Raw genomic sequence first — 12,606 nt, 5'->3', positions numbered from 1 at the left:
CGGGGGAGCGCCCCTGATGGGGAACGCGGCGGCGGGGGGCGGCCCGCGGGCGCTGCGGGCCCTCACCGGGTGCCTGCTGGGCGCCCTGGTGCTGAGCACGCTGGTGGGCAACGCGCTGGTGTGCCTGGCCGTCCTGCGCTTCCGCCACCTGCGCGCCAAGGTCACCAACTGGTTCGTGCTGTCGCTGGCCGTCTCGGACCTCTGCGTGGCCCTCCTGGTCATGCCCTGGAAGGCGGTCACCGAGGTGGCCGGTGGCTCCTGGCTCTTCAGCAGCCGCTTTTGTGACACCTGGGTGGCCTTCGACATCATGTGCTCCACCGCCTCCATCCTCCACCTCTGCATCATCAGCCTGGACCGGTACTGGGCCATCGCCAGCCCCTTTCGCTATGAGCGCAGGATGACACGGCGCCTTGCCTGCGCTATGATAGCCGTGGCCTGGGCCCTCTCCATCCTCATCTCCTTCGTCCCAGTGCAGCTACACTGGCATAAAGCCAAGGACATGAGATATCCAGGCTCCTGGCTGCCTGGGACGCCCCGCTGTGATGTCAGCCTGAACCGCACTTATGCCATCACCTCCTCCCTTATCAGCTTCTACATCCCCGTGGCCATCATGATCATCACCTATACCAGGATCTACCGAATTGCGCAGGCCCAGATCCGCCGCATCTCCACCCTCGAGCGAGCAGGGGGGCAGTGGCCAGCTCATGACAAGGAGCCTACCTCCTCTTTGCGGAGTTCCCTGCACAAGGAGACCAAGGTGCTGCAGACCCTCGCTATCATAATGGGAGTCTTCGTTTGCTGCTGGCTGCCCTTCTTCCTGCTCAACTGTCTGTTGCCTTTCTGCCAGCCCGAGCTGGAGAGTGACCATGAAGGACAGTCACCCTGCGTTGGCCAAACCACCTTCAACATCTTTGTGTGGTTTGGCTGGGCCAACTCCTCAGTGAATCCAGTGATCTATGCTTTCAACACAGACTTCAGGCGGGCTTTCAGCAACCTGCTGGGCTGCTGGTGCTTCTGCTGTGGCACACCCAGATCCACTGTGGAGAGGGTCAACTGCAGCGATGAGCTGGTTTCCTACCACCATGATACCACCTGCCAGAAGGAAGGAGCTGCCTCATGGTCAGTACGCCCCCCTGCTGTCAATGCCTGGGTGCAGCCCGTACCCCATGCTGTAAGCCTTCAGGGAGAGGACAGCAGTGAGGAGATGTCTATGGAGAAGAGGCCTGTGACCTCTCAGACACAGGCTGCCCCTGGCAGCAGCCCCAAGAGTCGTCAGGTGCCAGCCATTTTGCAATTTGATTGCAAGGCAGAGCTATCCCTGGAAACTATTACCCCCTGTACGGGGCTTGGTCAGTGTGAGGGACCCCATCACCCTGTTCCAGAGGGATAAGTGATTGTGCGTTTCTCACACACACAGCCATCCCACGGGGAGAGTTCACTCTGCCTGCACATGAGATACGCCCATCCCCCAGCAAACAAAGGCCCATCCCAGAGGGATGGGGACCTGCTGCTCTTACCCCAGAGGGGTGATGGGTATATGAAGTCCACCCCAAAAGCATATAGCAACCACATATTAACCTCTTCCCACGGCCACCTTCACCCCTTACCCTTGTTCACAGTCAGTAGACATTTTCCACGCATTTGTTCACCTCCACGCTTCAATCAAACTTGTGATATTTATTAAGAATAGTGAGATAATTAGATCAAAATAAAAACAACTCATAGTTTGAGACTCTATAATATAACCTTACATAGATAAGTTAATCTTAGATTTAGCTTCATTGCTAAAACCCATTTTTCCCCCCCCTCACGGTTTCACATCATACATGTGCATAGTTCTGGTCTTAAAGGTTTGTGTTTGGTTTTACTTCTGAGTTTATTTCAAAACTGCCTGTCTGGATTTACATGTCTGAATCTGTGTTTAGGCTCTTAAATAAAAATTGCTCTATTAAAACATCACTATGTTATGTTGAGTCAAAAGACTGCTCAAAACCCTGGAAAATTAAGTTGCTTTTATGTAGGAGCCCAAACAGTTTCAGGTGCCAAATCTTTGGTATCCAGGCTTAAAGATACTGCGCTAGGATCTTCCTCATCCTCAAATGTTAAAAAATGTAGTATTGTATTAGGCTGAAGTTACAGCAGGATGGTGTTTGAGAAGCAGCACTACAACTCCAGTGAGATTTAAGCTGCTATCAGCTGAGGCAGCTGCAATCCTTCTTTCTCCTACTAGTTCAGGCAGCCGATCCTTCCAGAAAGCAAGCTGGTCCACAAAATAAAAAGTGACCAGGTCACCTCTCTGAACCCATTTCACTACTTGTAGACACGAACAGCAGCAAAAGGCAGAGCAAGTGGGTGTTGGATCGCTCGCAGGAGAGAAAATACTGGGGGAACTTGACAATCATTTCTGTATGTGTAAAAGGGTTCAGCAGACATTAAGGGAATACAGCAGCACCTCGCTGTCCTCCACTTCTCTGCCCACCACTTAGGAGTTCTGCTGCTGACCATTTAATACTGTGCTCCACTAACCAACATCATTACCCCATTTTTCTGTCCTTTGCCTATGATTGAGTTGATTGACCTTGATTCATCTAAGGAAGATGATAAAAATGCAACTGTCCAGAAAGAGACATCAAGAATGCTTACACTGCAAGAGTTTTCTTGGACATTCAGTCTTATAGATAGCACAGCTGATATCTTTCAGAACAGTGATCCACGCTGAACAGTCAGCTGCTGAAAAGCCAGACTCTCCTCCCAGTGATCCTGCTCCTGCTCCCTGTGAATTTAAACCGTGTAATTCTGAAGTCCCTGTTCGCATTTCCCCCCATCACATTAATTCTTATGGGAAAAACTGCTTTTGCTATCCTGCTCTTTTCAGGAATGTGTCGTTGATGGATAGTTGGATGTGACTGTAATCTGTTCTTTATGGCCAAGACTGGCAGGACAAGAGGTAATGGGCTTAACTGTAAGAAAGACAAAAGCAAGGCTTCAGAAAAACTTCCTAAGAATAAGGGTAATTAAGCACTGGAGTAGATTGCCTAGGGAGGTTATGACATCTTTCTCAGTAAAAGTCTTTAAGATGACATTGCTAAACATCCGTCAGAAATGACATTGGCATTGTTAATCCTGTCTTGGGGCAGAGGCACAGTGTAATGGTCTCTTGAGATCTTTTCTAGTCCTGCTTCACTATGACAACACAACTCCTTAAGCATTGAGCTTAAGATGTTTGATTTTTTTTTTTTTTGCATGCAATGATCCTTAGCTATTTTCTTGAAGGCAAAAAAGCATACAGATAAGAACTTTGAGAACCCACTTGTATATTTCCCTTCTTCTCTTAGTGATTACCCATTTTTCTTAGCATTTAACAACTATCATTCAGCATGCCTAGTGCCTCATCTGGAGAGCAACCCTGAAATAAACCTAGTATTTTCTTCAAAGAGATACAAGATCTGTGTTTTTTGTTTTGATTCCCTTTGATTGTTTTCTAGGTGATGATACGTGAACTGTACATGGATTCAGATGCTAAAGGGTCAATCAATTTGTGAGAGGATTTTCCTTGCTGCATTTCTTCCTTCTTACACAAACCAGAAACGTACCATAAGAGTGTCAGCATCTTTTATCTCCTCCAAAAAACCAAAATTATATCTTAGAACTGTAAGAGACTTCTCATCTCACCCCCTCCACACTAAAACCCATCCTGGGGATATACTGACACGCCTGATAAGACACTATCCTGAAGTGTGACTCCCTCGCTGCCTGCTACGCTTCTGTTTCTGTTGCAAGACCTTCAGCTGGCTCCATCCCTCAGAGAGCTAACTCCCTGCGCACACACATCTTCCTTCTCGTGGGCAGGCAGTCTTCTGGCAGTCAAGGCCACACATGAAATTATTATGCACAGGAGCTTTTTTTTTTTTTTTTAGTGTGTGTACAGTCTCATTATTAGTGATAAAAGCTGTTAATTAATGGAAGGGAAAGGTTTACCTTCGCACGAGGTTTGCCCTGCCTACGGGAGCTGTCTCGCCCAGGAAGTAGTCTGGACTTACTACATAGAGCGATGAAAACTTAGTGCATGGCAGAGTGGGTGGCAGAAATTAAGCAATGAATATATTTGAATGATGTTTTCTCTTAAGAATAATCAGAAATGCATGGTAGCTTTGATTTACGAAACTATATTTGTGTTAAGAATGGAAAAAGCTATTTGTATCAGTGCTTGTGGCTATAGTTTCAATAAGGTTCATTAATAGGTCAGATTGTACCTGAAAATAAATGGATATTTACCTGAAGAAAAAAATCTGGTCTTTACTGAAGCTTTTTAAAGGGACAATTTAAAATTGCTCTTTGTAAGTGATGCTGGAAATAGTTGTTTGTACCTGATTGATAATGGTCATCACTGATGTGTAGATGATACATGTTACAATAGTTTACAGCCGTAAGGTCCGTTGTAGTAAGTGCAGTGTAATGTTCAAGGCTGCAATAAATTTCAGAAATTGCGTATTATAAACTGTTTATATTCATTTTAAGTGGCATATTACGGAAGGTACTTCATATGAAAGCTACACCACATAGCCCTTCAGATTACAGCTTCTGCTGTTGGTGATTTAATAACACGTAAATATTGATACTGTATGTATTTTTATTTTCCTAGACTGGGAAGGCTCCCAAATGTCAAGCATACTACAGACCACACAGTTCTGTGAACAGTAAATGGGCAAGACTTATTTTCCCAAGAATTTTTTCTAGAGATCAACTGTGATTTCTAATTGACATTTTTCTCATGACAGGGCAAGCTGCTGTGTTAGATTACACAAGGTTCAGTTAGCATTGTTAGGTTCAAGTCTGATGAGATATATTAAAATTATTACAAAATCCAAAGGTTTACCTCAGCAGAAATTAAGAGGCAAAATTACTTCCTGTTTACACCATTGCAGCCACTCAAACGAAACACCTTCCAAAGCAAAAACTTGGCAGCGCTTTGTTATCTGTTTCTGGGTCACAACTTTCTTGGCTTGGCAGGACAAAATGAATCACAAATGGCCAAGGTATTATTTTAGGGAGATCTGTGGCTATTCCTCAAACACACTTTTTATAACTCAGATCATCAAATCTACATACTTCTTTATGGATTCACCACAGTTTATGTAAGGTATTTCACTGACTAAAAGCAGTTCACTTCCATGCCTAGTAGTTCCACATTTACAATACCACTAACGTCACAGTGACCTAAAAAATAGCTTTTAAACAGCCTTGGTGTCAAAACAGTCCAACCTCACAGTCATCTTATCTAAACACTCTTATTAGCCAATGTCTAAACATCCGAATCAAAACATGTCCCAGTTCAGCAAAGTACAAGTGGTAGGGCTTTACAATGTATAACGAATGCCTTCTCTGTTCAAATAATTCCCACTTCCTTTCCTTCTGTCAGTCTACAAAGTTCTCAGCCAGCTACAGGTCCTATTTCTTTATTACACAACTGAAATGAATACAGACTTCTTGTGGTCAGTTAAAAGCTTATGTAGCTGAGCTGCCTTCTCATTATTACATTGCACATGAGAAATAGGGATAATGTCTCTGTAGCCTCCCTGGGGGGCTGTAGAGATGCTTATCCAGCTGAGAGCTTTTCCCTGCTGTCAGATTTCTCTGAAATTGTTCGTTGGGTTTAAAAGTTAAGCATGGGGGTAAACAGAGACAGATATGTGCATGCATGTGGGCATGCCTTCTTAGACAACTGGGCTAGAAAGTAAACACCGTTCTTCAAGGAAAAGGAAAATTAAACCTCAAGGCAGGTCTGTCTGGAGCTGGAGATACAGCAGAGCAAGGACAAGAACTCCTTTCTGCTGAAAGACCAAGGCTGGTCCCACACCCCTGTGTGGCAGAGGTGCCAGGTGACATTTCAGTAACCAGCCATCAGGGCGTTGTTTCTAAAAACAAATGTAGTGCCACCAGTCACACGCAGCACCGCTGCAGCAGGAGGCAACAGTAGGGCAGCAAAGATGTACTTGGACACCACGTTCATCAAGTTTCGTCTTGTTTCCTAAGCAGTATTTTTAAAAAGATCAACTACAACGCACATGCATCCTTGACATTATGCTTACATTTTTGTGTTCCGTTGTTTATTGCTTATCTGTTTGCCTGTCATTTATGTAGGGCTTTATTTTGCATTACACACAAACTTTCAGAGATCGCCATTGACTTTAAGAAGCTTGTTGCAGCTACAGCACTGCCTCTACACGTATCAGTTCCAGGAATGAGAAGGGACTGAAAAAGCAGGTGTCACTCGGTATGAGAAAACATAAAGCCTTGGGACAATTCTGCAATTCAAACCATAACAACAGCAAAATACATTCTCAGAGAAACTCCCCATTAGCAAAATCCTAATCAGCAAAACCTAAAAAGACTAGATTTCCTCCCAGTCTCCCCCTCTCCTCGGACTGGAAGTCTACCCATGTGTCCAACCTGCAGGAAAAATCTTCCACCTTCCCCATCTTCTTTCTCCCTCACAAATGCATACAGACATGCGGATATTGCAGAGGGATATTAGCCCTTATATATTGCAAAGTATATTTCCAAGGCATCAGAGGAAATAATCTTTTTCCAAAATTAGTCTTCCCTCCTCCTCTCTCTATTTCTTGTTAAACTGTTGTAATTTGTTTTGCTGAGTTGAATACAGACTAAATAACACTGTGCCCTTAGAAACTCCATCCAAATATATGTACAAATGGAAAATGAATTAAATAGTTCTGATTTAGCAACTATTACATATAGTTGCTATGATAAAGGTAAAAATAAAACCAAACCAAAAAAACCTTATCCACAAGTTTATAGTTAGGTGTAACTTTAACAAATGCTGAATGCAGTGGAAATATCAACGTAAAGGAAAACAAGATCATACCTCAACTGTATATATTTTATTCTTATCCCTCTGATACTAAGCTGATGCCTTAACATTTCAGTTAAACTTTAATTTCAGTGAGAAACAGCTGACCTAGGTAGCAGAAAGAGAAATCTGTTATACAACTTGGTTGTCAGAAGCATCTGTTGTTTTGCTTTTGCCAAAATCATGCCTCTTGTGTTGGATTTCAGATGATGCACCTACGCACACCATATTAAGTATATTTCAATCAGTTGAGTATTTCTCAGTAAAAATTCTTTTGTGAAAAATTCTCTGTTCTTCATAAACTGTTTTTTTTCCTCACCTGGGAGGTTGAAGTGGCTTTCTGGATGTTAAGCACTATCAGTCCAGTCCCCCTGGCCTCTGATGTACTTAAGTGGTTTCATCACCATGGTTACAGACTCCCACCACAAACTCTTAACTTTATTTATCTTATTGTTATAATTTAACTTACTTGCCTGAATCCTCTCGCCTTTCCTACTGCAAAGGGACATACAGCAGGATGCACCCCCTGGGCACGGGCTACTCCTCAGGTTTCTAGGCCTCTTAAGAACTGATTTGCATTTACACCAAAGAAAGGCACAAAGATGTTAAAGTAATGAATTTTTCTGGCATATTTGGCTTGAAAAAACTTATGGCAATCCTGATCTGGGCGCGTTATCCCTCCCCAATCCCTACCTGTGTCTAATCATTCAAGACATTTTAGAAAACCCAGGGCTTATACCTGCATTTCACGTTTTTCTAAGTTAACTAGCTACATGATAGGAAAACTGCCTATCAGTGGAACTACTGACGGCAATAAATGAAGTGTGGACATGTGTGCAGGAACTTTACAGGTGCATAGCATAAAATGAATGAAGATGCTGGGGAAAATGTAGGTTTATCTTCATCAACCAGAGGAGCAGAGTGTCATCTTGAGCCAGTTTTATTTTAGTTTAGGTGGTGAGAAGACATTTCCATTTGTAAAATTTGCAGAAACCGTTGCTAGGTTCCCCTTTTTCTTTGAAGATCATTTTCATAGAGTTTTCTGCAGTTCAGCATTTTAATATATTTTTAACTAATTAAACTCATCTTTGCACCCACCCTCAGTGAGAACACATCACTTCATTTTCCTCTTTTCATATTTAAATCTGAACTGGCTGAATGGAGTTCATATACACTATTTCATGGGCTCAAATCTTGTGATGACTTTTGCATGAAAGGTAACTAACTACACGTGAGCCAGTTGTCTGAGCTTCTATTACAATCAGTGGAGCCCTAGGCCAAACAGTCAAACATGTCTAGAGTGATTCATTGGACCAGGTGAAGACACCTACTTTAGGATGAGAGGAAAAACTCCCTAGACTCTGACTAGCTGAAGGGGAAAAAAAGCCAGTGATGCGGGATAGTAACAGACAGGGTAACATGACCAAGTGTGGAAACTAGTTGCAATTTTTTGCTGTTGGTAACAAAGCTGAACCAGTTAGAGATCATACTAAAAACCTGACAAGAGGTAATGATCTTTACTATGTACGCAGAGCTGGATTTGCTCTTTTGTTTGATGGTCAGTCTGAAAAGTCTCTCTACGTTACCATTTAGATTTCAGGAAACAAAAAGATATAAACCATCAAAGTGATAAGAACTATCAATTTTCCAAAGTAGTTTAAATAAATGAGTGCATAAAATAACACAGAGCATAGAGTGTTTACTAATGCCGAAATAACTAATATAGTCATCAGAAGCAACTTCATGGCAAATGTTCTTGGTGTGCATTTGTTAACAGAGGGAGGGAAATACAAAACAGAGCTGAGTTTCAAGACAGCAAACTGGTAATTAGACATTTTGTCTCTTATGTTTTGGACTATAGCAGAATATTAGTGCTGCCAAACTACATTGTGACAATAAATTAATTGATAGTGGTAATTAATAACCATAATTTCCACTCTAAGCATGCTTATCCTGTAGTACCAGTTCTTCCAAGCCATGAATTACAGTAGCACCAGACTGATACCTCCTTGGTGTGCTGCCAGCCTTCAGCCTAAAGCCCTTCAGGTGTGCTGCCAGCCTTCAGCCTAAAGCTCTTTAGGAGCTTCAAAGAAAACATCTGCACCGTCGTAACCCAGAAAGCCCTCTGCTACAGTCACTCCCGCTATCAGGCCTTTCACACCCACAGCAACGGTCAAAAGAAATCCTCTGCTCTGCTAGGTGGACCTCCAAAAAAAAGGAAAGGCTTTGCTCATATTCTCAAAAGCCTGTCCCTTTCCCAGGGCGCTGGCACTTGGGGACAGCAGCTGTTCCACATGAACAGGACATCCTTGAGGCGCTCTGCTCGTGTCCTTTCATGCGGCGCTGCGGCTGCATTACTTCTGGTAGCATCTATTCCTCCTGCGGCAGCCATTCGGTTAACAGTGTGTGGCAGGGAATCGGTGTGCTGGGTCTGCGACTGCGCCTTCTTTTGCTGTGTGAAGGATGGGGCCGTCCCGCCGCCTTCTTCACAGCATCCGTGAAGAAGCTTGGAAGAGGAGAATCCTTTAGAAACCAAATCGTTAGATAAGTGGCATCAACAACAGAAGCCACATTTGCTGTTACATTTATGCAGATGTTCCTCCAGTGTGATGTTCTCCTTTCAAACAGTTTTCAACAGGTAATAGTGACTACTTCTGCTTTTGTTTCCTTTCCCACTTTTCATTTCCAGCTGCATATTGTTAGGCCCCCGGTTGTGTCTGAACACTTTAGCACTGACCACGGGTATTCACCACTGGGCCAGTCCGCCTAGACTACTTTTTAACACAGCCTAACAGCATTTTACTCATGGGAAGACTCTTCTTGAAAACAAAGGCAATTTTTATTGATGGAGCTGCAATAAAATTCTGCACCACTGATGCATTTCAAGAACCATTTAAAGCTAGATTTTAATAGGTATTAAGATAACTAGCTCTCAAGATAGCTGCCTAAATGACTTCGTAAAATGTACATATACAAGGCACAAGAAAGCATAACATATAGAGCAACTATTACTGAGAACAATAGGGTGGTTTTGGGACACAACAGCTTACTGCAGGCTTCTTTCAAAAAGGGGCTAGATTTTCACTGTGCTACTGACAACTTAAGCTATTGAAGGAGCATGAAGTAGCTTTACAGATATTTGTAGCGGAAGCCATTTCCTTGAGGTGGGGTAAAAAGTTGCTATGATGATGCTCAGAGGCACCATCTTAGCACATCTGGGGCTAGTCCAGGGACAAATTGATTTTATCTGAAGCAGAGGTCACTGCGCTCACTACTGCCGTCACTTTTGCTTCCAGATAATGCACAATAGCTGCTTATCTGAATATGCATTACCTTTATTTTTTTTTATAGAAACAACATTTTATTTCGCTTCTGAATAATCCCCTTTGTGAATTTAAGCCTAACTTTCAGAGACGAGCAAGCTGGACAGGCAAAAAATTTGAATTGTAAATGTCTTCTTGAGCTTCAGTTGTTGTTTAGTATGTCTTACTTTATGAAGCTGAAATGTGTAATTTCGGGGTGGCACAAGCTGAGTTCAAACAATGCCTCAAGTCATATGCTTCCAAATGTATTTTTTTCTCCCTAGGTGTTGCTACAACATGCCTGCTCCCCCGCAGTCCAGTCAAGAGTCACTCCTGAGAAACATGCCGATGGAAGATGAAGGAAATCTATACAATAAAAAAAGAAATAACCTTGAAGGCAGAACAGCAGTACAGGGGAAAATTTTCATGTAGTTTAATACCACTGAGTATTGACACTAATATTGCTGTATTACTCAGAAAAGTCATACACTTCCATTCAGGAAATTCTCATCACTGTCTCTTAGCCTCAGCTATAGTGTGTTTTCAATGAAGCAGATAATTTTCCTCATTAACATTATATTTTGGCTTAGGCCATAGGGTTTTAGAGGCAGAAGACCCATCACTCTTGGCAAGGGTATCATGTGTGGTAAGAAAGGAAAAAAGCTCTTCATGGCATATTGCTCCAGGAACAAAGACTTCTATAACTTCAGTCTGCTGATACATGTTACAATGGAAAATACAAAGAATTTCAGCACCCCCAAGGGGTTAACCTGGAAGAACTGGATGTACGGAGCAGAAGGAGTCATTGTGATTTTGATAGCCTTTGGGCTAAGCATCTAACATCATGCAATCTTGTATCCACAAAATGGATTTGTCCTAAATTTCAGTCTGCCTGCATGCAACCCCACTGCTCTATATTGCCTGGTACCATGCTAGCACGCATACTCCATACACTACAAGGAGTTCCTTCCCTGCCTGATACTGTGGTATTTGCTGTGATTCTGTTACCACCTGAACTGGTAATTATAAAGGTCTCATCACTATGCTCTCCTAATAAGCCAGGGCGTGGAAAAAATATTTTCCATTTCTAATGGAGCCTTTCTGGCCCAGAGAGACCAGGATGCAGAAAGGGGAAAGCAATTATAATCTGCTAACAGAAGAAAAGACACATGTTGGATGCAGAGAGATTGCACAAAAGAGCAAAGTGCATGCACAAGGTGCTTTGCCCAGCAATGGAACTAACACTCTGCACACCTCTTGCCTCCTGTCTCCAACGAGCAGCTTTCTTCTGGGTGCACTCAGTCCACAATGGGAAGACTTCTTTCAGAAACATCAGGTCTTTAGAAAGATTAAAATGTAGATCCCAAAGAACGATCCTTTCCAGGCTTAACAAGTCCCAGGTCCTGCTTGGAGGCTCGGTGTTCACCCAGCGATGTAGTCCACCACACAGCAGAGGGGACAGGGACAACAGCGGAGTGTCAGGGCAGAACTTAGTTTACATGATTTTCTCCTTTGGACCTCACCAAAATACAGCCAGAGCCAGCCCACATCTCCAGTGAGATAGAATTGCCTGGCTGTCTATCAGGAAGCCTGGGTTTTTGACATTCCCGATTTAGGGATGGGAACACATTCTACCTGCGTTTCAGTTTTGCTGTATGTACCACAAAAATAATACCCATTTCCTTCCTTGCAGAGCAAAGGGGATGAATTAACTAGTTTCTCCACAACTCTGAAGCACTAGCGCAGGTGTATAAAAGATTTCTGGGTTTTGTGATACATTTTTCTTTCTAAATTGAGGGAAAAAAACCCTCTTAGAGTGATTTTTATCTTGCTTAAGGAATAAGAGAAGGAACTTCAGTTTATCAGTTGTCCAATTCTGTCCTACTTTGTTAATCCCTTGGTACATATTGAGAGTAGCAAGGCAATGGGGAAAGTAATTCTATTCTTTGGGAAGAGCACCAGCTATGGTATGTGAAGGGAAAATCACGTTTTGGATATAAATTCTGTTATCACTTCCAAACTTTCCACAACTGCCTACATGAAGTTCTCCACATGTACCAGAAGCCTTTCATAGGTGTGTTAGGACTATGAGTGCCGGCAGAGCCTGGCAGCAGAACTCACAGAAGCTATGGTGCACCTGGGCTTTTAGGGATCCAGACCAAAGAGCTAGCAATAGCAAACTGAAACAAGAAAACAGATGGGTAAAAACGTACAAGTGCAGCAAGTACACAAGAGTGTACAACGCTCTTTTGGGCAGAGCGTTGTGGTGAATGGAGTTAAATCCAGTTAAATCCAGTTGGCGCCAGTCACGAGCGGTGTTCCCCAGGGCTCAGTTTTGGGGCCGGTCTTGTTCAATATCTTTATCAATGATCTGGATGAGGGGATCGAGTGCACCCTCAGTAAGTTTGCAGACGACACCAAGTTGGGCGGGAG

General features: G+C 43.2%; 1 protein-coding gene across 1 annotated transcript; it reads left to right on the top strand.

Moving 5' to 3' along the window:
• Positions 1-16: 16 nt before the first annotated feature.
• LOC103897839 (D(1)-like dopamine receptor) lies at positions 17-1,390 on the top strand. The gene has a single exon (XM_009278016.1). It carries the CDS (start codon positions 17-19, stop codon positions 1,388-1,390), a length of 1,374 nt encoding a protein of 457 aa, XP_009276291.1.
• Positions 1,391-12,606: the final 11,216 nt, after the last annotated feature.

The sequence above is a fragment of the Aptenodytes forsteri genome, unplaced genomic scaffold (genome assembly GCF_000699145.1).
Source record: "Aptenodytes forsteri isolate BGI_AS27 unplaced genomic scaffold, ASM69914v1 Scaffold15, whole genome shotgun sequence".
Taxonomy (NCBI): Eukaryota; Metazoa; Chordata; class Aves; order Sphenisciformes; family Spheniscidae; genus Aptenodytes; species Aptenodytes forsteri.
The sequence above is the reverse complement of the archived record's forward strand: the minus strand, read 5'-3'. Positions and strand labels throughout refer to the sequence as shown.

Bases quoted from the DNA above. Each gene is read 5' to 3' on its own strand.
- LOC103897839 (XM_009278016.1), top strand. From the start codon at position 17: ATGGGGAACGCGGCGGCGGGGGGCGGCCCGCGGGCGCTGCGGGCCCTC.